A 26,071-nucleotide genomic window follows, 5' to 3' on the forward strand; every position below is an offset into this window, starting at 1 on the left:
GTAGGGGGCGTTGACTATTGAAATGATCTGTGCTGAGTCGCTGACTCTGGTAGGTACAGTGCCTCGAACTTGACCGTTAACTGATTATTATATACCCAATTCAACCAGTCTCACTCACCTATTATTATTATTAATAGGTTAATGCGGATAATTTTCTGTGCGGTAGTGTTTCTAGACACTCAGTTAACAAAAAAAAAGGAAGGGGAGACGAATCAACGCCGGTGTTGAACGATTCATGAGCTACTCCACTATGTGTTCAAACTTCAAAGTAGTGCCGCCAAGATCACACAGTTAAGTAGTGCTAGCGCAGCTTGCTAGATCTGACGCTGCAAGAGCAGGGTATGTAAGAGATAAAAGACACCTAGTCCTTTTTCCGGAAAGAAACACGAGATTTGAAGGTCAAAAACATGAGATATGAGAGCCTCTCGAAACTGTTTCTAGACTTCACGTTGGAGAATGCAACATTCTACTCGCTGTCGGATGGTAGATACGGTGTAACCTGGGAGCTGATAGCAAGTACAGTACATAGTTACTGTACATATGGTGGATGCGGCGCAGAAAGACTGACGACCTGTCTCATGCATGGTACAGTTACTACAGTAGATATTTCCTTTTTTTTTTCACCTAGGTGACTTGTAGGAAAGGTAAGCTCCATAATAACATTGTTGTTTTCTCATAATGATGCATCAGCGATAATTGAATGCCCACTTAGATAGTCGACGTAGCCCTGTGGATCTGTGGCAGTTCAACTTAAAAACGGAGCCCCGATCGTCCGGCCGCTCCCTTGTGGCTTCCGGACACTACCGCAGGGCGAAGCAACTTACCACAACCAAGCATTATTATTGTTACCCGAACGAAAGACCACGGGAAACGAGCTCACCGCAACACCCGCCGCAACCATACAACCGGCCGCTCGCGCACATGTGTCTTCAAGATCTTAGTCTGATAAGCTGAACTGGCATCGTTGCGGTGTGGCTGGGGTCTTTTCTGTCCCAACGTGGAGAGTTGCCAGGATCAGCCATTTGCCGGACGGCCATGGCATTTCATCTAGCTAACGCTGCCAGTAAGAAAACGGCACGGCGATCTCGGAACGGAAACAAACCGTTGCTTTTCAACCTTCCCAGGCAGGAAAGGCTTGCTGCTGCTAACAGCTTACTCTATGGTACTACGTACTCCTCCAGGCGCCCTTCTTGGATAATTCAAAATTTTGGTGGGCTCCTGGGACACGGCATGCGACCAATATTCGCGCATCCACCGTTGTCATGATCTTTGGTAATAATTGCATACAGATCAGTCCCGAGGTGGTGAATAATGACCAGGATGGAACAAGGTAGCCAAGAGACAAGGGAGCCGCGGTGATAGGCTCTGAGAAATCCCTCGTTCTCAACCTCTGGCTACGTCAAACCACGGTCGTTCGGATAGATGCCTGCCAAGGGAACTATTCCCGTGATAAGATTCATGACGAGATCAAGAAATAATAATAATCTCCTTTGCCTGGCGGTTATTTCCGGTTTCAACATTGTTGTTCACCAGTAAATCTACTATACTCTGCTGATAGAGGCACCACCCCTGGCGGCAGTGGCGGCGGTACTCAGCCATAGTACAAGTAATAGTTCACGGCAGATGGTCTCGACCATCTTCGATTAAATGTGGGAGCTGCCAAGGTTGAAAAAAGAAAAGAAAAAAGGTTCCAAGTAACAGGTCTAGATTTTCTGCTGCTGTGAGATGTATACCAATATTATTACCAACTATGTTGCGGGCGTCAAGGGAATGTCTACGTGCAGGTCATCTTCCGCGCACAGAGCTTGTCTGTGACAGACACCCAAAAAGGGACATGTGCATTCGGCCAAGGATCTTGACCCCGTCTTTTCAATGACTGAATAGGACTAATTGCCCAGAGAGGACCGTCCTCGGGACGAGGCCGTCAAGGAATGAAGACAAGAAGAATGGCGCTTTAGTCAAGACAATCATCCGTACCCCGCGTGCTTCCCCGCCTACGCCCATACGCTTAATCGCTCGAGACACGACCGGTCATCTGAGGTTTCCTCCTTCATGCCAGCCTTGGAAGTCATTATCTATTAATCACAGCGCACGAAAGATGACGATGCTACCCCGCCATATGCTGACGATCTATAGTGTCGGCGCGTCGTACCATATGAAATAAACGCCACTGTCACGGAGAAAAGGGAAACGACATCTTCTTTCGAATATAATCACATCAATCGTTGGCTCATTATTGGAATCAGCATATCATGAAGTTGATACGGTCTAAGGGATACAAATACCCTTGTTTGAACTGAGGAATGGCCGTGGCTTGCAGAACAGGTATGTACTGTATGTACGTACTACATGTGCATACTGTATATATGTACTGTACATAAAATCAAGGCGGCACTTGGACTTAGTTATAAACGATGTGTTTTCATTGGGACAAATCACCAGCGCCGCCACAGTTCGAAGATCCGTAGCAGAGCGTCCTTGAGGGGGACGAGTTAATGTGCCCGGGAAACCCTCGAATAAGACCGCGTGAGCTTGCACAGCCTCAATGAAACTTCCAGTTGCTGGGGATCCGGTGCCTCTGTGTCGGTTGACGAACGACGTCACACCATCGCGATCTTGTCGAGAACACTCGCAGTAGTTTAGTTAGTATGTATGGATGTATGGATGTACAGCATATACCATACGTAGGTACTATAGTTACAGGTCGAGAGCATGGAATGACCCGATGTCAGGCATTCAGTCACCCGGGCAGGACCGTTATGAATCGTGCCACCCGGAGTAATTCATTAACGAATAACTCAAGTTAATATGTATGCTGCTCTGTTGTAACGAAACGTATGATCTCTGGCTAAATCATTAATAAGTTGCCGCCAGGCATTCCCTAAAGCAGAAGGTTTCAAGCTTTCCCCCGAGGAATCTCCATCGTTTGGACCCCTCCTCTCTCGAGGCAGCAGATAACTAGTTAACTAATCTGCCACTGAGACAATTAACTAATTCATTACCGAGCAGAAACCGGCAGGCAGCGGCAGCCGAGGGAGGGCGGTAAGGTACGGTACGGTTATGGTAAGGTAAGGCCCGGCTTCGCTACACTGGTATTAGTCCAGAGTTAACAAGATTTGGGATTTGGTATTACCGTGAGAAGGCGGAAGAAGAAGAAGAAGAATCTCGTAAGGGTAACAATCATATTTGTTAACTAGTTAACTAGACTAGCATGTAAATTATCTTACTCGATCCTGACAAAGGGCTGGCTGCTCTCCTTTCGACGAAAGAAAAAAAAAAAAAGCTTTCTCTCTGGCTGGCGTCCGCTGGGGGTTCCCACCCTCGACCGTAAGGTTAAAGGGCCCATTCTCTCTTGCTGAAGCCCTTCCGGCACAAAAAGGCATATTAGTTATTTCATTCAGCCACCCATCGCATCCCATCCTCTTTGCCCGTCCATTTCTCTCTGGACCCTTTTCCTTCTACCGAGTACACACCTGCTCCGCCCTCTACTATCTAGATATCTTCTCCCCCGACACACAGAGAACAACTTGAACAACCAGAAAATCCTTGTTTTGCGGGTGCAGCCAGCACCGTCCCTTTACAGGGCTCGTCCCATCTGAGCATTCCGTGCCTCGTTGCGCGGTGCTCTCGTGCCCAGTGTCGCTTTCGTCACTCCACCCCCCCGGCGGATTCTGGCGGCGCGCTTCTGGACCACGCCTCTCAAGACAACCTCCCGTTTTTTACCTCCCCATCGCCCAGGGCGGCGCACCAAGCCAATTTTCTCTCGACAGCTTCAGCTTCCTCCTCCGTGTGAGCTGAATCTGTGTTAATTCGCCTTTTCTCTTGTCTCTTCTCCATCCTCAGGGCACTTTTTCTGTGCCTTTGAATCTCAGACCCCGCCTGATCGACCGCACATGACTCCCCCGCCCGCTTCACCTGTACCTTCCGCACTCTCTTCAACAGCGACATCCCAGGCTTCACACGATCGCAGAGATGGAGAGCCGCAGCTAGCACGCGCGGTGGAGGACCTTCACCTGGGCGCTCCGGTGACCGGTGATGTCCTGCCATCGGCCTCTCCGTCCAAGCCTCCCAAAGCTAGTATGGCGAATCGCCTGTCGCGCATGTTCTCTCAGACCGGAAAATCGTCCCCCAGGGAACAAAAGGAACCAGAGCCCCCGAAGGAACAAGTGTCAGATAGCGGATCTGACAGTGCCAAGGGCTCTGCCAATGGTATTGCAAGACAGTCCAGACCAACCTCCAAACCCAACTCCAAGCCCCCCTCGCGACAGACGTCGACGAAAGGCGATGGCGAAAAGAAGCCTGGCTTTTTCGGCCAGAAAGAGGGCGCTCTTGTCCACAAACGATTCGAACTATACCAGGATGGCTCTCATGCTCACTTCCTGAAGAGCGCGCGGAGACAAGAGAAACTATCGAATTTGCTGCGTGACATGCTAGGTGGCGGGAAAAAGAAGGACGACTACGTGGATGACCAACAGCTGTCGCTCATGCAGACATGGGTCGATCAGCTGAAGACGGAGCGGGATAAGCTGGCTGCGGACAAGAAGGGAGGTCCGAATGCAACTGCATCCCTAGTCGACAAGTACGGCAAATGCCAGGAGATCGTCGGACGCGGTGCCTTTGGCATCGTCCGTATATCCCACAAGGTGGACCCTAAGGACTCGAAAGTGGAACAACTCTACGCAGTCAAGGAGTTCCGTCGTCGGCCGCAGGAGACGGCCAAGAAATATCAAAAGCGCCTGACTTCAGAGTTCTGCATCTCCTCTTCTCTGCGTCACCCGAATGTCATCCACACCCTCGATCTGCTCCAAGATTCCAAGGGTGATTACTGCGAGGTCATGGAATACTGCGCCGGAGGTGATCTATATACCCTGGTCCTGGCCGCTGGAAAGCTTGAAGTTGCTGAAGCAGATTGCTATTTCAAACAGTTGATGCGTGGCGTGGAATATATGCACGAAATGGGAGTCGCTCACCGCGATCTGAAACCGGAGAATCTACTGCTGACCACTCACGGTGCCTTGAAAATCACGGATTTTGGGAATGGCGAGTGCTTTCGCATGGCCTGGGAGAAGGAAGCTCACATGACTGCCGGTCTGTGCGGGTCTGCTCCTTATATTGCCCCTGAAGAATACGTGGACAAGGAATTTGACCCGAGAGCTGTCGATGTCTGGGCGACCGGTGTCATTTACATGGCAATGAGGACTGGCAGACATCTCTGGCGGTTGGCCCGTAAGGAGGAGGATGAGTTCTACCGCCGGTATTTGGAAGGTCGGAGAGATGAGGACGGTTACGCTCCCATTGAGACCTTGCACAGGGTAAGAAAAAACCGCCTGATAGCCGCGTACAATCAGGGTTCCCAGACTGACATGCAACAGGCCCGTTGCCGTAACGTCATCTACTCCATTCTTGATCCGAACCCTTCCCGTCGCATCACTGCCTCGCAGGTTCTCAAATCCGAATGGGTTCGGGAGATTAAGTTGTGCAAGGCTGGCGAGGAAGGGTTTTGAATGATATAATTGCTTGTGCAAGCCTCCCTGTGGGAGGTTCACAGTAATAGCAATGGCTGGTATTTTTGGAAGTTAGCGACGCTGTCCACGAGATTATGGGTTCAGGATTTGTGTTCCAGCCATCTTGCGCTTTCTGGCTCTTGGTGTTCTGAGGAAGTCAAGCGGGCTAGCTTTACGTTATCCTATACGCCTTCTAGAAACCCATCTCCTTTTTTTTTCTTTTTGTTTTTTACTACGTCTATAGACGGAGGTCCTTTGTCTCGAGGCCGTCATGCGTGCAATCCTGTGGCGTTAGCGTTACGGTTTAGCTTCACTTCCACATTCTGTGTTTAAATGCAACGAAGACCATGACCTTTTTTTCTATTTCTCGTTCTATTTTGGAGACTTTGCCTCTGTTGTCCACCCAAGGCTTTGAACGCACACCAGGACCACAACGGTTTCTTCTGACCTCGGACTCGGCATACTTTTGGGACATAGTGAGTTGTGGGAGGGTATGATCATTATGTTCTGTCTTTCTTTCTCCTTCTCTGACCGTTCAGGCATGTTTCGGTTTTTATTTCTTGCAGCTTTGGTGTTATGGTATTGGTGCGTGTGTGTTTCTCTGGGCGTTCATGCTTGTCGAACTATGTTCCCCGCTATAAGGTCGTGTTTTGAGCGCTATGCGGTATGCAATCTTTCCTTAACATCTGTCATGTACTATAGGCGGTATATACTTTCTTGCAAATGTATATAAACATCATTTTCTTCTGATTTTCTTTCAATGCCCATCAAGCTTCCGCTTAGGCAGCCAAAGCTGCTCAGGCTTTTCCGGAACCTGGTATCATCAGCATAAAGCTAGATTCGGCAAGAAACATGCTGGTAGATTACTAAAGGATGATAATAAGATCTTAAAATCACCCCTGAACTGTGGATAGTACCATGATGCTCTTGGGCAGCCGCATCTAATATGAGAAATCTGGGCTCCATAACCGTGGTCTGGCGAGATAGTTCCCATGGATGTCTTTTTCCTACAGTGAAGCCTGATTCAAGACTGGAGTATAATTAGGAACCGATCTCTACTTACCAACACTCTGCTTCTACAACACTCTACTGAGGATTTGAGACAACATGAATATGAAAACACTTCATCTCGGACTGTTCTTTTTCTTCATTTGCCTACTGGCATGCTACCCTACTTGCGTAGATGGTCGTGATATTCCTTTACGTCTACGGTCATTTTATCGTGAAGTGAAGGTATTCTCATCTTCAGATGTATTGATGTGCCTTTGCTGACTCGCTGCCTTCAGAGATCGGGCTGTAGAATGCCCCTAGCAACTGGGTTCAAGGATGGTCATGGACATTGTACATACATACGTCCCTTAGTCCCATTTCGTGGATATAACTTATGCTAACTTTATACCCTGCGAATAACTAGCCGGTTTCACATACTGCGGTGACTACAGCAAACGCGGCATCATATACATCTCAGGTCCTAGATCTCATCGCCTCCTAGCCGATATGGACGTCGACTGTGATGGCGCCAATAACACAGTTGGGAGATGCGGTAATGACCCATCTGGCCAGGGGAAAACTGCATTCAAGAATATTGCCCAGTCCTATGGTATACCAGACCTGAACGCCAACATCCACAGCTACATCGTATTCGGGAACGAAGGGGCCGTCCCATCTTTCAACCCACGGGCCCATGGCATGAGACCATTGAGCGTGATGGCTGTGATCTGTAACAATCAGCTGGTACGTGCCGGCACATACTTAACACGAGTTTTCCCCCTCCCCCCCTCTTTACCCCTTTTGATCATTTCTGCATATACTCCAGCAACGAACAAAATGCAGACTTCAATACCTGAAAATAAGCTTTTTTTTCAACAAAATGTAACAATGAAAAGTTATCTAACTTTTTACCTCTAAAATCTAGTTCTACGGCGTCTGGGGAGATACGAATGGCGGTGTAGATACCGGCGAGGCATCGATCTCGCTGGCCACCGCTTGTTTCCCCAATGGGAATATCACAGCGGATAATGGCCATCAAGCCCACGATGTGCTTTATCTGGGTTTTACTGGCTCGTCAGCTGTGCCGGGAAAGAAAGGGGCTAGGTGGACGGCGAGCAGTTTCGAGGGGTTTGAGGCTTCGTTGGCGCGTATTGGAGATAAGTTGGTGAGAAAGAGAGTGCCGAGGAAGAGGTGTATTGGGATTTGGAAATGTGAGAAATGTAGGATTTGTTTTTGATTTTATTGGGTTGGGTTGGCAATATGTTCGATATCGAATGTATGTGTATGTATGATTTTGGGCTTCAGATGACTTTGGGTTCGTGGGTAGCTGATATACAGTACAACTTTATGGCTGAAGACAATATAATCTATATCTAGCTGTTGTATACCATAGTTAGTTCTCTGGTCGTTTTCGTCGTCAGTACCATAACTAAAGCTCTCTTTCCACGTGGATCAGCCCAGATGATCCAGACGTTCATAGAAACTGATCGTCCCGCCATGCGTAACTACGATGTAAGTTAAATATTTAGTATAGTTCGAAATAGGCCGATCCTTCCGTTCTCTAACGGTGTCGTTCTCATCCAACTCCTCACTAGATACTAGGTAGTTAGTTACTCTAGTCCCGATGACGTCGACGAGGGAATACTACTTGGCCGTGAATGTGATGATGAAGATGGCCAACTCCGAAGCGCGACGGAAGCAAATCGAGCCGCCGGCAAACCGCCCGTATTATGGAAATTCGATACGGTCATTACTGTTCTTTACGTACGCCGCCGTACGCGGAGTTCCGAGCATCGCCACACTTCCGAACTTCAGCCACAGCCCGAACTTTCCACCGCCTAACGAACCCGTAGGGCCGTAAGGCAGGCGTCGCTATCCATCCATCTTCCCAAGGTTAACTTACTACTACCGACCTAGGTACTTCGCATCGAGTCGCAAGTTGTCTGGTGCCAAAGAAGGGCATTCTCTTCCATCTCGACGATATCGCTATCTCCCCAGAGTGATATCCATCACTGAGCGTCCTGCTTCTCTTCAGAGTCTCGCTGTTCTATTTACTGGCCTGGCGCACCTAAGTACAACTCTCACCAAGTCTTTCCGGATTCGTAGCTGAGCCGCGCATCCGCCATGTCGTGGGCAGGTAAGCAACCATTACCCGCGAGAAGAATTGCTATGGATGAAGTCGATGGCTGACGATTTATGTAAAGGATTCAAGAAAAATGTCAACCGCGCTACGACGCAGGTTATGATGAAGACAGGTTCGTTGGTCTTCTTTACCCCGCCCAGCTGGAGGGCCAATGTCGAATCGCGACTTGTTGGCTAACGCCTGGCTGCGACGTCGAACAGGTCATGTCGAAAGAACCAATGATCGTGATTATGAAGTCGAGGAACGGTATGGTTCACTCAGATTGCAGTTGTCCATAGGTTGGGATATGTACTGATGGGGCCTGATATAGACGGTACCGGACAATGGAGGCCGCTGCGAACCGTCTGCAGAAGGAAGCGAAGGGATATCTTGACTCGCTCAGAGGTTTGTCATGACGAAAGCGAAATGGGTTGTTCAATGGGATATGTTCTCTGACGTGCTATGATGCGGTAGCGATGACTGCCTCTCAGATGAGGATTGCGGAAACGATCGATGCCTTCTACGGCGATGCCGGCACCAAGGATGGTGTCAGTCGAAGCTACAAACAGGCTGTGGAAGATTTAGATGCCGAGACTATCAAGGCGCTCGATGGCCCATACCGGAATACAGTTCTCGAGCCGATCTCTCGTTTCTGCGCCTACTTCCCGGACGTCAACGAGTGCATCAAGAAGAGGAATCACAAGCTGCTGGACTACGACTCGATGCGCGCCAAGGTCAAGAAGCTGGTAGAGAAGCCCGACAAGGACGTCACCAAGCTGCCGCGGGCGGAGCGGGAGGCCGAGATGGCCAAACAGGCCTACGAGCAACTCAACGAGCAGCTTTTCACCGAACTCCCCCAACTTATCGACCTGAGAGTGCCATACCTGGACCCGAGTTTCGAGGCCCTCGTCAAGATCCAGCTGCGCTTCTGTGCTGAAGCTTATTCACGCATGGCCCAGGTACAACAGTACCTCGATGCTGACACGAGAGACCAATATGCGAACGGCGATCTGGACAACCGGGTCGAAGAGGTCCTCCAGGAAATCAGAGACCTCAGCATCGCTGGAACGGTCTAGGCTTGTCGTTCTTATGTTTTCTTATTCCCATCGGCTCTTTTCTCAAACTTCCTCTAGATGGCGGTTTATTTAGTGTACTTCGATTCGGTCCTTCATTCCCGTACATTGTTCTAGGGCACGTTGAGTTGTGCTTGTCTACATTGCATCTTTCGGGGGCGCTTTTACGTTGTATTTGTTGAAATAGCGAAATAGCGAATAGTGGCTTTTTTCTTCTCTGCTACCGTGCGGAAATAGGGAATTTCTCTCTGGTCATTCTCATGATCCTGTCTGATTAGGTACGTTGTCAGCTATCGAGATTGACGGTAGTATGTATGATATGCATATCTGGAGTTGTAATTCGTAGGATCTGCGACATGGTTTTTAAGATCTCTTGGTGGCAACTAGAAATGCAGCGTCTGCGGATGCTCGTCTTTTTCCTATTCTCTATATGCTCTATGGTACATTGTTTGATATGAAAGAAAGATCTGATCGTACATTAGTCCAGGGTATATGAAATGCTCTCGGATCATCTTAGTCAACCTATCTGACCCCAGTATAGGATCGTAACGCCACCGCTATAACCAGATTATTATCAATATTCTTTTTGACTTTTTGCCAACCGGTCGGAGGAGTTCATGGCAACTCCCCTTCCCTGTAAAACTCATCAACCAGAAGATTCACCGTCGGCTCAGCGGCTGCGCGGATGGCATCCAGCTCATCGCGACTCAGCTCGCTGAGGACATAATCCGCGACGTGTTTCGGTTTTCGACTCTCTGGTCGTCCAATACCAACGCCTACTCGCATGATAGACAACTGCACGTCGTCACCCTTGCTCTGATTCGAAGATGGACGAAGAAGACCCTTCCCGCGCAAACTCTCCATGATACTAATCAGACCACGATGACCACGAAGACTAGCCTGCTGAGGACCACCACGACGCACTTTCAATCGACCAAGAGGCGCCTCGAGCTCATCGTGCAGAATGACCAGAGTCGGTTGAAACCGTTTCAATCCCCGAGGATCAACACCGCGGGGATGGTTTTTCCAGCCCCCCGCCTCTTCTTCACTGGTTGGAAACATCTGAAGCGGTTCATCTCGTCGAACGATCTGATTGAATGTCTCTCTTTGCGTGGAGAGCCATCCGTCTAGTTGTCGGGTGAGTTTTGGTCCGGATTCATTCATGAATGAGGGGCTGGTCCATGTTTGGTAGAAGGCGGGTTGGCCGGGTTTGGTTGGTGAGATGAATGGGATTTTGGTTGGTAGTAAGGGCTTCACGGCATCGAGGAGGATGTGGCCTGCGCTGTGGCGGGTGGTGCGGTATGGTCCTTTGTTTCCTATCGAGGCGATGAAGAGATGTCTTTGTGGTGTGAGGATCGGGGCGGTGGTGCGGAGGATTTCGCCCATTGTCAGACCTTCTGAGAAGATATATCTAGGTCCCGATAGAGGTAAGAGGATGGTGAAGAGGTTCTGTGACTAGATATCCGCCTCGAGCTTGTTTCTTTTTTCTTTGTCTTTTTTTTTCGCGGCGTTTTTCTGATATTTTAGACCTGTAGTTATATGGATTTAATGGGTTTCGTATTCCCTCCAAATTCGGCTCTGCTGCATTTGTCGATGTGCAGATCGAGGTTTTTAGATCTTCTTAGATCGAATAATTCTCCGGAATCAATGCGAGAAGAGATATATGGAAGTCAGTTTGTGGCGAGAGATCAGTGTTATTCTCTTGTTCTCGGTATGGGCAGTTCGTAGCAAGTCGAGTTTTCTGCGTCGGGAGATCTACCGAGCATTTCGCGGGGAAGCTGGGCGGATGCCCCGATTGGCTCTCTGATAACATAGATCGATTGCTGTAACGTTAACTACGGAGTATAGAAGAATGTTTTGTTCCTGAATAAATCTAGTTGAATAAGGAGTGGGAAAATCACGCTCCATGGCTATCGTGATGCTGTATTGCTATTCAGTGATGGATGCCTGGATGGTATCGCGTTGCTGCCTTATCTTGGGGTCACCTCTATCTCTCCATCCAAGGATTATTATTTCTGGGATCATCCATCCCATCTTTCACTATCTACTTAGCATTTCGGGCTTTTCACCATTTGACAGACCCCGGAGCTCCGCTTCTCCTGCCTATTTCCGCCTGCACATATTACGTGGCTGCTGGCCATCGCGAATAAGCTAAACAGCGTTGTAAGGAATATCCTGGAAAACACAACCTTGGCACAGAAATCTCAACGTGCAATTATTTCATCCCACGACAAGAACTAGTTGCATCTATCTATTCCCCTTAGCACAAATACCCAAAATGGGCTGATCTCCGTCCGGGATTCATTTGAAAACGGGCGCTACAATAATAACTAATAATCCTGGATGAGAATCCCCTGGACCCACTACTGGACGTCTCATCGACGCTTGGATACTATACTAAAATGCTGTCTCAGTGCCACGGGTTTGACAGGAAACGGGAGCCATTCTAGACTGATTGCAGAAGTCTTTAACGCGTAAATCGACACTCCAGCAGCCCAGCTTGAAAGTGTACTGGATTGATGCTGTCCATAAAAGGGACCTGGGGGATTTAAAGGAATTATTGCTATTGAATTAGACGTTCTAGCGAATGACAGCTCATCTAGGTAGTGGGAATATCAATCACTCTGATTCTGTGATGGACGGACGCGCCTTTGTTTTTACGGCGTCTCTCGCGGGAGTCTGTTCCAGCAGTTTGGGCCCAGGAGACGCCCTCCACGTTCCACCGCCTTGCTGATCCAGAAACGCGGTATGCTGCAGTGGCTTTGTCGCACGGCTTGATTCAGAACGACGAGTCATGCATTAAGCCGAAAGAGCTTGGATGCAGGCGGTACCGTTGTACCGGATCCTCTTACTAGACTATCTACTGGCGGGGCTGTCTGACCTGTTCAGAACCGTCTACCCTCGATATCAGATGGTCGCATGGCGGGTATACCACTGCTGAATCTTACCTTACCTGGTGCTCGAAGTACTTACTGTAAGATTTTGTTGTTGGAAGCCGCTTCGCAGTCACGAAGGACCCGGCTTTCCACAGACATGGGTGGCGTATGTGAAGAAGACTATGTAGTAAGTTACTGGATCTAGGATGTGTCGACAAGTTCAATCGCCCGTCAGCACTTCGAGACTGGGCCGCTTGTCCGGCGTTTTAACTCCACATGGCCCATGGCCTTCTGAGGAGGATACGCACGATGGACCGAAGGGGATCGGTTACGTGCACTGTCGATCAATTCGTCGCGGTACTGACTCAAGGATTGTGTGTTGGAAACATAGAACTCGAATTACGGAGTAGCAGCATTTGCAATCAAGTATGTACCAACCAAGGTTGCGACGGGTCATGTTATCTTGATAACTTGTTAGCTATCATCGTGCTGACGATTCTGAACAGAATACGAAATACTAGTCAGATTTCCGAGTCGTGTCGGCGGGGAGCTGAACCCCGTTCAAGGAATGGAGGTGTTGGGCAGGCCCGACTCTTTTTCTTTGCACATTAGCGTGCCCCTGTTGGGGGACTCTGTGTCTGCGGGATCATGGATACAGGTGATTGGCAGGATCCTTCCCCAGAAATAGAACTCCCCCATAACGCTCTTGGTCCAAGGATATTCGCTGACATAGAGTAGGAGTCCGACGAACTAGTCAACTGTACTTACGGGGAAAGGCCTGCCACTTGGCTGCCAAGACACTGTCGATGAGACTTGGTAACTTCGCGGGCAGGATCCACATGGGAAAGAGATCCGTAAACCATATATGGCTTCTACTTGGCGGGATTCGTCTATCTATTCGTCTACGCGGATCCTGGGATATGTGCCATGTCGCATATGCCGAGAGCTAGGCTCAGCCGCAGATCGTGCCTGCTGCTAAGGAAGACTGGTCGGATGCCCAGCAGACGACATCCCGTCCGGGGGAACGACTAGGCTAGATAGCAGCCGAATCTTGTATTATGCCACCAGACCCCGAGAACGGCTCGGCATGCAGCATTGGTACTCGAGTGCAGCGTGCCAACGGAAAATTACCGTCCTCTTGAGACTTGAGTTGTCTAGACTGCGGGGTCTACGATGCTGAATAGACCTTTTAAACGCCTTTGACAACGCCGAACACCGTGTTTGGACCGTGACGTGACGGGCTTGTGGCGTCTGGATGCTGCGCTGGCATCGCTTGGACCTCGTAACGTCGCGGCCGCCGTCTCTTTGACGCCCGTCTGATTGGTGCCGGCAATTCAGGGTTCAACGGGGGAGACCGCTCGGTCTGAACTCTGGTACGTTCCAACCTAACCGTCTAGTTGGGTCCGGAGAATCGATAGAGTCGGTTACACTCGTCCAACAGGTTTTGGCGCTTTTCCTTAGACTGGGGATGATACCAGTCGAAGACTAGCCCGGTTGGAATCATTATTATTATTGCACGAACATCCATAGTCCACTATTTGGCCGGGGAACGCGGAAAGAACACCTGGGCTTTTTGTGCGAAACCTCTTTAATTGGGAAGCATCCCTGGTGATCGTCCATAAAGTCTTCTGTAGAACGGGCCACCTTGTCGAGTTTGCGAATGACACAGCAGTTTTGATGTCGTGAATGCTGACTTATAGATACAGTTAGGGACTAAACATTATTGATTCCGTGAGGGGTAGCGCACCAAGGAATTGGAACGCTGCGTCCCGCCTTGGTAGTTATCATCATAGGGCTCTCGGATAAACACCATTTATGATAGATAGTCGAGAGGGAAGCCAAGTGCGCGGGAAATGGCAATGACATCTGCAACTTGCTGGATTGGCTAATAGTATCTAGTACTAAGTACCTAGACAATCTGGATTCTGGAGACAGCCATACACAACGATTGCTGTCTATCTAGTCCATGGATCGTCCGTCCCAGGACAATGGTCTGAGTCTTTCTGAGGGGTTAGACCGTTAGAGCAGCTTTCTTCCGCGGACAGCCACTTCCTGAATTGGTGCGCACATAACTAATAATACGCATTGCTTGGCCAGTATGAAAGAGACAGAAGCAATGGCCAGAATAGTCGCGAAAGACGGGAAAAATTAGAGGTATGAATGAGCCCTGGAAGAACATCGCGGGTATTACTACTCTAGGAGAGATGGAGCCGTCGTCCAGACCTCGATAGACTTGTCTCGTCCTCCCCTCTTCTCTAGACGATCACCGGCGTAAACGACCGATTATCATGATTCGCCGCTTCTCCTACGGAGCCCCAAGAGTGTTGCAGATCGTCTCTCGGGAGCAAGTTTGAACCGTTCTGCAGAAACAGTCATATCATATTCTACTCAGCATTATAATATTATTGACTGTTCATGTCATGATAATGAGTGCGAGGTACGCCGTACGCTTGCCTGCCCACATTCCTCCAAGCTCGGTCTCTTTTAGCGAGAGCTGCTTCGTATACTAATCATGATCTAGCCGTCTCGCTGATGAACTAACTTCAATCATTTCGAGTCCGCCAGCCGTTCCCGTCTGCACGTTCCCACTTGGCCTCTTGAGGCTGACCTTTGCTTTGCTGTAGCGCGTCGAGGTGCAACACCGTCGAGCAACTGGATGCATCCCTTCCCGTCATGTAGTCGTCTTATAGCGGCATAAATCTGATCGGGCTAGAACGTTTCCGCCTGGTGGAGGCCTATCATCCAGAAGGGTTCCGACGGAGCACGCCTCTTGAACCGCTTCCATCCGCTATCCGGGACCCCTCTCAGCGCGTGGGCCATGATGCGTGTTTCCACCAGCACACGACCTTTGGAAGCTGCAGCTGCGGTTTTCCCCTGAGACCAAGAGCCAGGGATTATTATTATTTTACTCTCGTATAGCACGGGAGGGGGCTTTGTGTCCGAAGCAGGATTGGAGATGTCGAGAACACATAACTACCATATGATATGACTCTCACAGCCCTGGGTGCAGGAATTGCATGACTGCTGTTTCTTCAAAAGATAAAGTCCCACTTTATTAGACGACCAGAGGAACCGACTTACCATTAAGGATATTTTAAGCCAACTTTGACATGGTTCACGCACCGGTCGAATGCCAGGCCTTCCAGGAGGGAACATATTCTAATAATGAAAATAAAGATTTCCGGAAGACCTGTCAGCATTGGTGCCACAATACCGGCGCCAGGGCGTTCCTGCATGTCAAAAGCATCTAGGTTGATACCGTCAATTCCGGTCTAGATAGATACCAGCCAGCGGAGAGGTCGGTCTCTGTCCGTCGCCTTTCCACTCACGCCGTCCCCTTCAAGCTGGGTCTCTCCTCCTCGGCGAGTGGAGAAGGTTGGTAAACTGGACGCCTGTGCGCAAGAGGGTTGACGCCGAGAATATCCAGTAGTCGCCAGTGACAGTTCGCTGGTGAATGGAGTTAAACTCACCACGCAGGCTCAGACCACCACTTGACCGTTGCAAAGAGGCACACGCTTCCTCCATTTCCGTAGTTTGCTTTCTCGCCTGCTCGACCGGTGGGTTTTTCCCCTGCGGAGTAACCCGAGCCCTCTCTGGATTGAGGAAACGCATTTTAGACTTCGCATCGTAGCGGTTGGTTGACAGTCCAGCGCCAGCTTCTTTGTTGTTATTATTAACGCCGCCTCATAGCTAAACTTGCTGCCTTTCTGAAGCAAAGTAGTGAATCGCCTTGCTTCTCTGGTTCCTCCCACCATCTTGTCGATTGCCCAAAAGCACGAATCTCTGCCATTGCCCCCTCCCTGTCGTCCCTTTTCCTCGTACTAGTTTCTACCGTCCCTAACACTTTGCTACGGGTTCACTGGCCACACACGAAACTGCCAGGCTTTCCTCTGGCTTTGGAGTAAGGGCACGCCCCGCAGGGGAGTGAACTCGTCGCTGCTCTTCCGAACGTATCCCTTTTCGGTGCGTCCAGCCGCGCGTGACTCCCCCGTTCTTCCTGATAGAACAGTCATGTCATGTCCGGAGACAATCTTCGGCCCAGGGAATACGAGGTCAGGGAAGATGATGGCCCTGTTATCGAAATCGAAGCGGAAAGCGACGGAGAAGAAGGAGAATTATTGGCTCTAGAGGAGGAGGAGGAAACCACACTTGAATCCTCTTCGATATCTGAATCAGAATCCGACGAAGACTCGACTTCCATGTTGGCTACCCACACCTGATAAATAATAATCGTGAGATCCATGGTCTCTCAAATTGGCCGGCAACTGATTGCAACAGAAGATCAACCAGGTCATGCCACAAAGACACTATCGAAGATGTATATGAAAACGGCCGGAGGTATTGTAACGACACCTACTTCATGCCGAATGATGAAGCCGAGCAGACCCGGTTAAACATCGCTCATCAAGTCTACCTGATCGTTCTCGATGGCGAGCTAACGAGGGTCCCTGTACCCCGGGGCCGGGCTCGTATCCTGGATATCGGTACAGGCCCCGGAGACTGGGCCGTCGAGATGGGTGAACGATATCCTGACGCGGAAATCGTCGCTACTGATATCAGCGTCTTTGATATCGGTCCCAGTAGTCTGGGCCTACCCAATGTATCTTTCCAACTAGACGACACCGAAGCCGAATGGACGTATCACGAACCATTCGATCTAATCCATCTACGAAGTCTATCAGGAGCTTTCCGTGACTGGGGCTCAGTCTACCGACAGGCTTTCAACCATCTCAAACCAGGCGGCTACATCGAAGTGATCGATGCCGATACCGCAGCAGGCGTGATCAATTTCCCAGACATTCGCAACTCCTATTTCAGTATCCTCGTCGCCGCCATGCAATCGGCCGCCGAGAGGACGGGTTTTCCCCGTAACCAGGACCATTTACGCCCAAACCTCCTGACGTCGATTGGCTTCACGGCCGTTCGCAGCACCGAGATCACGATCCCAGTGGGTGTATGGCCGGAAGATCCCCGACAAAAGACTCTGGGGAAGATGGCATTGATTTCAATCTTGGAAGGGCTAGAGGCATGGAGTCTACGACAGTTAACCGATACCGGCAACTGGACTGCGGAGGAAGTGAGGGCGTTATGCGATAAGGTCAAGGGCGAATTGGTGAAAGCAACGGGGATGACGGCGCAAGTACGAATCTTGACTGGGAGAAGGCCTTTCGCCCATGATATCAGAAGGGGTCGGACAGATGACGAGATGTTGGAGGAGGCTTTGGCGCGGTTGCGGATGCGTGAGAGGAAGAGGGGTGAGAGGTGAGATGGTTGGAGAGAGGTCAGCATTCTGCAGTTGCCAGCTGCAGCAACAGAGGAAATACCACGAAGGGTCCATCTGAGAGATTCATACTTGAAAAAAAAAAAGAAGAAGAAAAAATTACGACGAGATGTCTTCCCAACAAGACATCATCATCATCATCATCATCATCATCATCACCAGGCATACATGACGATGCGGAGGCAAAAAAAAAAGACATTCTAGTCCGTCCTTTCAACGCATCATGCTACAATAACCATACAACACCACCACCCATCAAGAAAAACAAAGTGATAGAAAGGCGAGATAGACGTCTGAATTAACTTCGATATCCCGTATCGCCCTCCGTCCTGAAATGCAAACAACTACCAATACTAAGCGCAGTGATTGATTCAACTCTGCATTAACTTACCCCTAGATCCACTTTCATCTATCTATCTACTGTACATAGCATTCTTTTTCTCACGTTAAAATTTTTTGATCTATATCGGGACTCGCGTACCGGTATATTGATCGATTGGTTATTATTCTTTTTTTTCTTTCCTGCTTGGTTTGCCATACCATACCATATCATAACTAGGTCTAGATTAGACATTATTTTCCTTTTGGTTACACCCAGGTTGCATGAACTAGAAGGAAAGGAGGGAAAAGATAAAACATTAGAAGATTATATATATATATATATATACAGACTTGGTTTTTATTTGCTCTCTATTTGGTTCTTATCTCATTCATTCTTTTGTTCGAGCAAGTTAGATACATTATGGATCATATCATTTCTTGAAAGTAGTTACTTATGTCTATCAGGGAGAACTTTTTGAAGGAGGAAAGATATATTAAAAATATACACTGCTGCCTCATGTGAACCACAATAGGTATGATATGTGGATAAAACACCCAGAGAACTCCCGCCAGAACCGATGCTAGAGAGTACAAGAAGGAAAAGGGAAATGGTCGATATTCACAGGAGATGGAATGATCCGAATGGAGAAGGCCCATGAAAGGGTGGAGAACGATGACTAGAGGAGAAAGACTGCGTAGGACTATAGCTGGAACTTCGTCCTCGTCTTCTCCATTCTTCCCTTCCATTCCCATTCCTGTCCACTGGCTCGTTGGATCCCCTTATCGACACGTCGGAGCTTGAGGGTGAATCGCGGACCTAGCTCCTGCAGACCGACTCGGATGCCCTCTGCGCCTTTCATCTGCTCGCCATCGGCGCCCACGACGGCCTTTTCTGTCTCGCGCTTCTCGCGGAAGACGTAGCGGTGTCGACGGACGAAGATGTAGTCGCGCTGATTCGCCAAGGTGACGACCTGTCGGCCCTGGAATTCCGGCTGGGGCGGGAACAGCGTGCGGAAGAGATGGGCCGTCAGGATACCGAGGGGTGTGCGGAAGTTGTTGAGGATCAATTCGGGCCAATGGTCGGTTGGGTTTCCGTGGCCGGGGAGTTTCTTTCCCTCGACCCAATTCCTGATGGAGAAGGTGAACATTGGTCCGTGGGGCAGATGGACGATGGTGAGTCCGGACGGACGCTTCTGGTCCTCTTGCAGGACGACGACGGCCGTGTAGTTCCGGTTCGAGGCGAAGGAGCAGATTTCGCGCAGGGAGAACTTGTAGGAGTGGTGGTGGGCGGTGCGGCGGATGTAGACGCTGTTGGGGAACAGACTGGTGAGGAGTTCGGCTTCGTGATGGAGAGTCGAATGGATGGAGGTGGTGATGAGGATCTTGGGCGTCGGGGGAATCTCGTTGGAGAAGAGAGATGGGAATTTGGCGGCCAGGGCTTCTGGGGCGAGATTGAGATTCGTGCTTCGCGTCGATTGACTCGGACTGGTTGCTCGTTCGGTGGCTGTTGGGATGGAAGATTTGCGACGGCCGCGATCTTTTGATTTTGAGTCTTCATTATCATCTTCATCTTTGTCGTCCTCTTCGTCATCATCATCATCGCTCGTCGCGATCATACTGTCGACTTCATCCTGATCATCATCCTCCTCCTCCTCCTCCGACTGTTCCTCCTTCGACAACGGCCGATTCAATTCCTCCTCCTCCTCCTTCCGCTGCCTCTTGATGCGCTCCACATCGACACTGAGCCCCAATCCTCCCTCCTCAACATCGCTACCGGCGTCATCCCATACTCGTTTCCGCTCGAGGGTCAAGGGGATATTCTTCCGTAGTCGCTCCGCGCGCAGGCTGGGATCCTTGGCCTCTTCCTTTTTGATTGCGAATCGGTGCTTGCGACGCGCTTCATCTTTGGCGCGCTTGCGCTTGACGTGCAAGAGTTGTCGACGGAGCTTGTTGGCGGGTTTGTAGTCTGTGCTGGAATTGGGGGGCGCTTTGGAGCTGGTTTTTTTGGGCATTTTTGTGTTCTTTTTTTTGTCTCTCCTTCGATGGTATTAGAGAATGTGCGAAAGGGAATAAATATAATATAAATGAATCAATATCGAATGAATCAAAGAAGCAGCTTTCGCAGTGATTTGATATCTTTTTATCTAACGGAGAGAAGAATAAAATAAAATAAAAATGGGGAAAAGGCAGACGGCGAAATGTTTGGCCGAAACGGAATCAAATCAGATCGAAGAGAAAGAATGAGCAATAATAATAATTAATTAATTAATTAATCAATCTAAGGAAATTATATGCGAATGATCTTGTCTGGGGAAGTAATTAATTAATTAATTACTTACTTACTTAAATTGATTGATTGATTGATTATTGATTTAATTTCCTGTCCGAGGGAGATATCTGGTTCTTTCTCCTCCACGTTTAAATAACTAAAATAACTACCCCTCTTGACTCTATCTTTCTATCTTTCCATCTTTCTCTCTCTCTCTCCCTCCCATTCTTCTGCCCTGGACCGTGGATGAATCGGTCCGTTGTCTTTCGCCTCCTCCGCCAGCGCAACCACAAACTCAACCCCGCCAGAGCCTTTTCCTCCACACACGCCGCTTTCCGCGCAAAGGCCGTCAAGGTCGATTCCACCATGGCTACGCTCACCACCAAGACCGGTCAGACCGTCGACCGGTCCAGTCTCGAGTCGCTCGTCCGTCGCCGCCTGTTTTTCACTCCCTCCTTCGAGATCTACGGTGGTGTGTCCGGTCTGTACGACTATGGTCCCCCCGGCTGCTCTCTGCAGGCGAACATCGTCGACCTGTGGAGGAAACACTTCGTGCTGGAGGAGGACATGCTGGAGGTCGACACCACGATGCTGACCCCGCATGAGGTCCTCAAGACCAGTGGTCACGTCGACAAGTTCGCCGACTGGATGTGCAAGGACCCCAAGACCGGGGAGATCTTCCGTGCAGACCACCTGGTCGAGGAGGTGCTGGAGTCGCGTCTCAAGGGCGACAAGGAGGCTCGTGGCCAGAAGGTCGTGGTCGACGAGGAGAAGGAGGCCAAGAAGAAGAAGAAGGTCAAGGAGACCAAGGTGGTCAAGCTGGACGATGCAGTCGTCGCCGAGTACGAGGAGGTCCTGGCCAAGATCGACAACTACGACGGCGACGAGCTCGGCCAGCTGATCACCAAGTACGACATCCGGAACCCCAAGACGGACGGCCCTCTGCTGCCGCCCGTCGCCTTCAACCTGATGTTCCAGACCTCGATCGGTCCCAGCAGCAACATGCCCGGTTATCTCAGACCGGAGACGGCGCAGGGTCAGTTCCTCACCTTCCAGAAGCTGCTCGAGTTCAACCAGCAGCAGATGCCGTTTGCCTCCGCCTCCATTGGCAAGTCCTTCCGTAACGAGATCTCGCCTCGCGCGGGTCTGCTGCGCGTGCGTGAGTTCCTGATGGCGGAGATCGAGCACTTTGTCGACCCCGAGGGTGGCAAGAAGCACCCCCGTTTCGAGGAGGTCAAGGACACCGAGCTGTCGCTGCTCAACCGCGACGTCCAGCTGTCCGGCAGCACCAAGACCGAGCAGATGACCATCGGCAAGGCGGTCGAGATCGGACTGGTGGACAACGAGACCCTGGGTTACTTCCTCGCCCGTATCCAGCAGTTCCTGCTGAAGATCGGTATCGACAAGAGCAAGCTCCGGTTCCGTCAGCACATGGCCAACGAGATGGCTCACTACGCGGCCGACTGCTGGGATGCTGAATTGCACACCAGCTACGGTTGGATCGAGTGCGTTGGCTGTGCGGACCGCAGCGCCTACGATCTGACGGTGCACAAAAACAAGACCGGTGCCCCTCTCGTCGTGCGCGAGACCCGCCCCGAGCCTCTCCGCATCGAGGAATGGCAGGTCAACCTGGACAAGAAGAAGTTCGGTCCCCGCTTCAAGAAGGACAGCAAGACCGTCGAGGCCGCCGTCGAGGCGCTCTCCCAGGAGCTGCGCGAGAAGCTGGCCCTGGACCTCCAGCAGAACGGCAAGATCGAGGTGGACGTCGAGGGTGTCGGCAATGGCAAGGTCGAGCTTGACAAGGAACTCGTTGCCATCGAGAAGCGCGAGCGCGTGGAGCACATCCGGGAGTACACTCCCAATGTCATCGAGCCGTCGTTCGGTATCGGTCGTATCCTGTACAGTTTGATCGAACACGTGTACTGGTCCAGACCCGACGACGAGGCCCGTGGTGTAAGTTTCTTTTCTCTTTTTTTCTTTTTCTCTCAAATAATTCTTGTATGTTCATCATATACTAATGCTGCATCAGGTTCTGTCCTTCCCGCCGGTGATTGCGCCCACCAAGGTGCTGCTTGTGCCGTTGTCGAACCACGCCTCTTTCCGGCCTCTGCTTCAGCGCTTGACCTCCAAGCTGCGCCGTGCTGGAATCTCCAACCGCGTGGATGACTCCTCCGCCAGCATTGGCAAGCGTTATGCCCGTAACGACGAGCTGGGTACTCCTCTCGGCATCACGGTTGACTTCCAGTCCGTCAAGGACCAGACATACACCCTCCGTGACCGCGACACTACGAAGCAGGTGCGCGCCAGCGAGGACGAGATCCTGCAGGCCGTTAAGTCGCTCGTCGACGGTGACGAGACTTGGGAGGATATTCGGAAACGCCTGCCCGAGTTCACCGGACAGGAGGCTGAGTAAAAGGGGACTTGGGTGCCGTTTACAGAATAAAAAAAAGCTGCTGGATCCTGATATAGCTATCTATTATCTATTTTCTTTTATTTTCGTTCTTACCCTTCTAGAAAGGTTTCTGCATGGAGGGCTCCGATTACCTGTGGACGTTGTCTTTTCTCCGGGTGTCTAGAGTAGTGTATACGTGTTGTACGTAGAACGAGCGGAATGCAAAAGCACCAATTGTCATGACCGGTGCAGAGCAATGAGTCGATCATTCATTTCCGATCAGTCTCTCGACTGCAATGCTAGACTGTAGACATTAAACGTCTAGATGTTGTGTGTTGTATACTTCATCGGAAGAGCGCCAAGAGTCTGAGAGCATCCGCGGTCCAGCCAGAGTTTCGGCGTGACTTCCAACTGGCATCATCTTCTCTCTCCATTGATGTCTTTCTTCTCTGGAGATCTCCTGGATACCTCCTCTTTTCCTTTTCACTCCTGGTTGATTACTTCCTTTTCAACTGTTTCTCTCAGTTCCTTCCATCCGTGACTGTGACCAACAACTGCCCTGCGGCCACATGGCGCCGAACATCGCCTCCGCGAAGATCACCCTCTCATGTCCGCTGTTCGCAGCCGACTTCGACCCGCGAAATAATGGCTTCCTGCTAGTCGGTGGTGGCGGAGGAGAAGGTCGCAGTGGTGTTGGCAACAAGATCGCAAGTCTCGACCCTTTCTTTGTTTTGTTTTCTTCCTTTCTATGTCTCTCATCTTTCTCGATGACGCAAACAATTCAAGCATCGTTGGACTAACAGGCCATGGGACGAAATAGGCTCTCCTCGATACCTCCAAACGCAATGAGATCGCAGAAGTCGTGGACATTGAGCTTTCGCGCGACGAGGACTCGGTTACTTCTCTGGCGGCTGCGCATGCGGACGATGAGTCGGTCGTTGCGTTCGCGGGGATCAATAGCTCCCAGAAGGAGCAGCTAGAGGGGAATAATCAGCATTTACGATCGTTTCGGGTCGCGTATCCTCCCAGGAAGAGTACAGCAGCGGTGACGGGGCCGGAAGCAAATGCAGAAGGAGAGGTAGAGAAGGAGACGACGTCGGCCAGCACGGTCTCTAAGCAGCAGAAGACGGTGCCATTGTCGCGAGCGTCGTTGTTCAGGAATCCAACTACAAAGCCCGCCAAGGGCCAGAAGATCGATACGTATCAGCGGATCTTGAGGCTGTCGCCGTGGAGGGGACCAGATGCTCCGCGCATTGGGGCCGTCGCGACGGGACTGGCACCCTCCGGGGAGATTGTGCTGTTTAATGTGACTACGACGCCGAGCGAGTCGGACATTCTAGCCCGGATACAACTGGGCGCTGGGGAGGAAGCAGAGGATCTTGATATCATTGATTTGGAGGACGGCAACTTCCGAGTTGCGTATACCGATGGCGTCCAGGTCTCCATATTCGATATCTCGTCCAAGAGCAAGTCGAATACTTCACCAGAGATACGGTCCGTCTATACCATGCCGAAAACCAAGACGAGGCCGAAATTGCGTGCCTTGCGCCTCCTCTCTCCGTGGGCTGTGCTGGTGCTTCAGAACGCCCCGAATCGATCTGGATGTGAGCTGGCGGTGTTGTCTATACCTCCTTCTGGGCCTGCCCAGGCGACTGTCATCCGCCGTCGGAAGCTGCCCAGGTCGATGAAGATCGGATTGGGGCTCGATGTATCCAATCTGGGAGAAAACGAGACAAAAGAACGCCAGTACGTTCTGGCTGTGTCCGGTAGCGATCAGTCGATTGGGGTCTATACTCTCGATTACAGCCCGAAAAAGGGCTACAGTGCACCACGGCCATACACCACTCTACGGGATGTCCATCCATTCTCCATGACCAAGCTCTGCTTCTCGACGTTCACCCCTCCTGCCCACCCAGTCACGGCGGCTGTCGGTCCTCAATATCTCAAGCTGGCCTCCGTCAGCATGGGCAATACCGTCGTCGTCCACACATTCCCTCTGATTCCATGGCCACCTCCATCCCGCACTCCCCGCTATCTCCTCGTCAAGCCCGGCCACCCGGAGACTTGGGACACCATCTTCAGCAGCTTCATCGCCCTCCTCGTCGTCGTCCTTGCCTGCTTCCTCCTGCAAGCCTTCACCGAAATCCGCGGCGGCACTCCTCCCTATCTGGGCGCTACAGACTGGCTCTCTCCCCGCGTGCGCGCATGGATCGCTCGTCCCTACATGTTCGATCACCACATCCCCGGCCGCGTAGTACCAGACATTACTCCCCCTTCCCCCATCCCCCAGATCAAAGTCCAAGACGAATCCCTTCGCAAGCTCCTCTCCGCACGCCGCGCCGCCGGAGCAATCGACCTCGCCTCCGACACGGCCCCCCAACCCCCCGCCATCTTCGTCCGGGACGAAGGAACCGCCATCTCCGCATATACCGCCCAGGGCGCCGAAGCGCTCATCCAGCAAGAAACAGCTCGGAAATGGGAAGACCTCCACGAAGAGGAACGTGAGAAATGGAAGAAACGCCTCATCGAAGCGGGCCACTGGGCCATTGAAGAAGGAGAGGCTGTTCTCAAGGGTGTGTTCTTCAGTCAGATCGGTGAGATAATCGGTGGTGCGATTGCGAGATGATGATGATTATCATATTTCAATGATAATAAATTAAGCATTGAGGTATTATTTTTTATTTTTTTTATTTTTTGGATTCTTTTGGATTCTTTCGATGTATGTATGTCTTGTGTTGTGTCGTTGTATCTGCATCTGTTAACTAGATAACTAATGTCTGAAATGAGAAAGATGAAAAATAGAGAAAAGAAAAAAGAAAGGATTAATTAATATTGAATTAATTTTTTGGAAAGATTGCGATGTATCCTATCCTATCCATTCTGAATCGAAAGGGTTTGTACACATGCATAAACTTGGGCTGGGGTAGTTAATAGAATAGATAGTAGGTTTCCATGTTGCTCAAAAGAGTGTTGCTTTGGCTCTGTTGTGGTTAACATGCCGATAAGTAGGCTATTTCATAGTACTAATTGTACTTTATATGGATTGTCATGGTTGAGATCTGCATTGTTGATCTACTAAGATTATTTAATTTACAATACGAATGACCACTTGAAAAGAACACAAAAAAAATGAATACGAAAAGGTATTATTGGTCTATGTGACGGTTCCGCTTGCTTTCCATGAACCAATATTTCATCGTCAACTCGTCTCGTCAAAAGGCGTCGGTGACATGAGAGGGGGGC

At 50.4% G+C, this 26,071-nt stretch overlaps 8 protein-coding genes across 8 annotated transcripts; 6 read left to right on the top strand and 2 right to left on the bottom strand.

The window, feature by feature from the left end:
* Positions 1 to 3,656: 3,656 nt before the first annotated feature.
* Positions 3,657 to 5,751, top strand: C8Q69DRAFT_100118 (serine/threonine-protein kinase hal4). The gene is made up of 2 exons (XM_028624998.1): positions 3,657 to 5,312; positions 5,373 to 5,751. Exons 1-2 carry the CDS (start codon positions 3,894 to 3,896, stop codon positions 5,502 to 5,504), a joined length of 1,551 nt encoding a protein of 516 aa, XP_028482132.1. The 5' UTR covers positions 3,657 to 3,893; the 3' UTR covers positions 5,505 to 5,751.
* A 661-nt stretch (positions 5,752 to 6,412) lies between these two features.
* On the top strand, positions 6,413 to 7,925 carry C8Q69DRAFT_100071 (chitosanase). The gene is made up of 4 exons (XM_028624997.1): positions 6,413 to 6,737; positions 6,791 to 6,845; positions 6,919 to 7,238; positions 7,420 to 7,925. The coding sequence occupies exons 1-4, from the start codon at positions 6,612 to 6,614 to the stop codon at positions 7,729 to 7,731; spliced, it is 813 nt and encodes a 270-aa protein (XP_028482133.1). The 5' UTR covers positions 6,413 to 6,611; the 3' UTR covers positions 7,732 to 7,925.
* Positions 7,926 to 8,618: 693 nt separating this feature from the next.
* On the top strand, positions 8,619 to 9,692 carry C8Q69DRAFT_510113 (BAR domain-containing protein; the record flags this gene model as incomplete). The annotated part of the gene is made up of 5 exons (XM_028633158.1): positions 8,619 to 8,631; positions 8,699 to 8,749; positions 8,838 to 8,883; positions 8,948 to 9,021; positions 9,091 to 9,692. The coding sequence occupies 5 exons, from the start codon at positions 8,619 to 8,621 to the stop codon at positions 9,690 to 9,692; spliced, it is 786 nt and encodes a 261-aa protein (XP_028482134.1).
* A 389-nt stretch (positions 9,693 to 10,081) lies between these two features.
* C8Q69DRAFT_479424 (putative peptidyl-tRNA hydrolase) lies at positions 10,082 to 11,563 on the bottom strand. The gene has a single exon (XM_028631437.1). It carries the CDS (start codon positions 11,073 to 11,075, stop codon positions 10,305 to 10,307), a length of 771 nt encoding a protein of 256 aa, XP_028482135.1. The 5' UTR covers positions 11,076 to 11,563; the 3' UTR covers positions 10,082 to 10,304.
* Positions 11,564 to 16,086: 4,523 nt separating this feature from the next.
* On the top strand, positions 16,087 to 17,996 carry C8Q69DRAFT_479434 (S-adenosyl-L-methionine-dependent methyltransferase). The gene is made up of 3 exons (XM_028631438.1): positions 16,087 to 16,198; positions 16,256 to 16,766; positions 16,847 to 17,996. Exons 2-3 carry the CDS (start codon positions 16,582 to 16,584, stop codon positions 17,829 to 17,831), a joined length of 1,170 nt encoding a protein of 389 aa, XP_028482136.1. The 5' UTR covers positions 16,087 to 16,198; positions 16,256 to 16,581; the 3' UTR covers positions 17,832 to 17,996.
* Positions 17,997 to 18,553: 557 nt separating this feature from the next.
* C8Q69DRAFT_479438 (RNA processing factor 1) lies at positions 18,554 to 20,302 on the bottom strand. The gene has a single exon (XM_028631439.1). It carries the CDS (start codon positions 20,177 to 20,179, stop codon positions 18,869 to 18,871), a length of 1,311 nt encoding a protein of 436 aa, XP_028482137.1. The 5' UTR covers positions 20,180 to 20,302; the 3' UTR covers positions 18,554 to 18,868.
* A 166-nt stretch (positions 20,303 to 20,468) lies between these two features.
* Positions 20,469 to 23,133, top strand: C8Q69DRAFT_479440 (glycyl-tRNA synthetase). The gene is made up of 2 exons (XM_028631440.1): positions 20,469 to 22,389; positions 22,466 to 23,133. Exons 1-2 carry the CDS (start codon positions 20,683 to 20,685, stop codon positions 22,847 to 22,849), a joined length of 2,091 nt encoding a protein of 696 aa, XP_028482138.1. The 5' UTR covers positions 20,469 to 20,682; the 3' UTR covers positions 22,850 to 23,133.
* Positions 23,124 to 25,838, top strand: C8Q69DRAFT_479441 (hypothetical protein). Its single transcript, XM_028631441.1, has 3 exons — positions 23,124 to 23,535; positions 23,649 to 25,496; positions 25,620 to 25,838. Exons 1-2 carry the CDS (start codon positions 23,398 to 23,400, stop codon positions 25,452 to 25,454), a joined length of 1,944 nt encoding a protein of 647 aa, XP_028482139.1. The 5' UTR covers positions 23,124 to 23,397; the 3' UTR covers positions 25,455 to 25,496; positions 25,620 to 25,838.
* The last annotated feature ends 233 nt before the right edge of the window (positions 25,839 to 26,071 follow it).

Source organism: Paecilomyces variotii (genome assembly GCF_004022145.1).
Source record: "Paecilomyces variotii strain CBS 101075 chromosome Unknown C8Q69scaffold_13, whole genome shotgun sequence".
NCBI classification, from domain to species: Eukaryota; Fungi; Ascomycota; class Eurotiomycetes; order Eurotiales; family Thermoascaceae; genus Paecilomyces; species Paecilomyces variotii.

Bases quoted from the DNA above. Each gene is read 5' to 3' on its own strand.
- C8Q69DRAFT_479424 (XM_028631437.1), bottom strand. From the start codon at position 11,075: ATGGGCGAAATCCTCCGCACCACCGCCCCGATCCTCACACCACAAAGA.
- C8Q69DRAFT_479434 (XM_028631438.1), top strand. From the start codon at position 16,582: ATGTCCGGAGACAATCTTCGGCCCAGGGAATACGAGGTCAGGGAAGAT. The intron at 16,767-16,846 runs GTTGGCTACCCA...TTGCAACAGAAG, and splicing joins GACGAAGACTCGACTTCCAT to ATCAACCAGGTCATGCCACA.
- C8Q69DRAFT_479440 (XM_028631440.1), top strand. From the start codon at position 20,683: ATGAATCGGTCCGTTGTCTTTCGCCTCCTCCGCCAGCGCAACCACAAA. The intron at 22,390-22,465 runs GTAAGTTTCTTT...ATGCTGCATCAG, and splicing joins CCGACGACGAGGCCCGTGGT to GTTCTGTCCTTCCCGCCGGT.
- C8Q69DRAFT_100071 (XM_028624997.1), top strand. From the start codon at position 6,612: ATGAATATGAAAACACTTCATCTCGGACTGTTCTTTTTCTTCATTTGC. The intron at 6,738-6,790 runs GTATTCTCATCT...CGCTGCCTTCAG, and splicing joins CATTTTATCGTGAAGTGAAG to AGATCGGGCTGTAGAATGCC. The intron at 7,239-7,419 runs GTACGTGCCGGC...TCTAAAATCTAG, and splicing joins TGATCTGTAACAATCAGCTG to TTCTACGGCGTCTGGGGAGA.
- C8Q69DRAFT_479438 (XM_028631439.1), bottom strand. From the start codon at position 20,179: ATGCCCAAAAAAACCAGCTCCAAAGCGCCCCCCAATTCCAGCACAGAC.
- C8Q69DRAFT_100118 (XM_028624998.1), top strand. From the start codon at position 3,894: ATGACTCCCCCGCCCGCTTCACCTGTACCTTCCGCACTCTCTTCAACA. The intron at 5,313-5,372 runs GTAAGAAAAAAC...GACATGCAACAG, and splicing joins CCATTGAGACCTTGCACAGG to GCCCGTTGCCGTAACGTCAT.
- C8Q69DRAFT_479441 (XM_028631441.1), top strand. From the start codon at position 23,398: ATGGCGCCGAACATCGCCTCCGCGAAGATCACCCTCTCATGTCCGCTG. The intron at 23,536-23,648 runs GCAAGTCTCGAC...GGGACGAAATAG, and splicing joins GTGGTGTTGGCAACAAGATC to GCTCTCCTCGATACCTCCAA.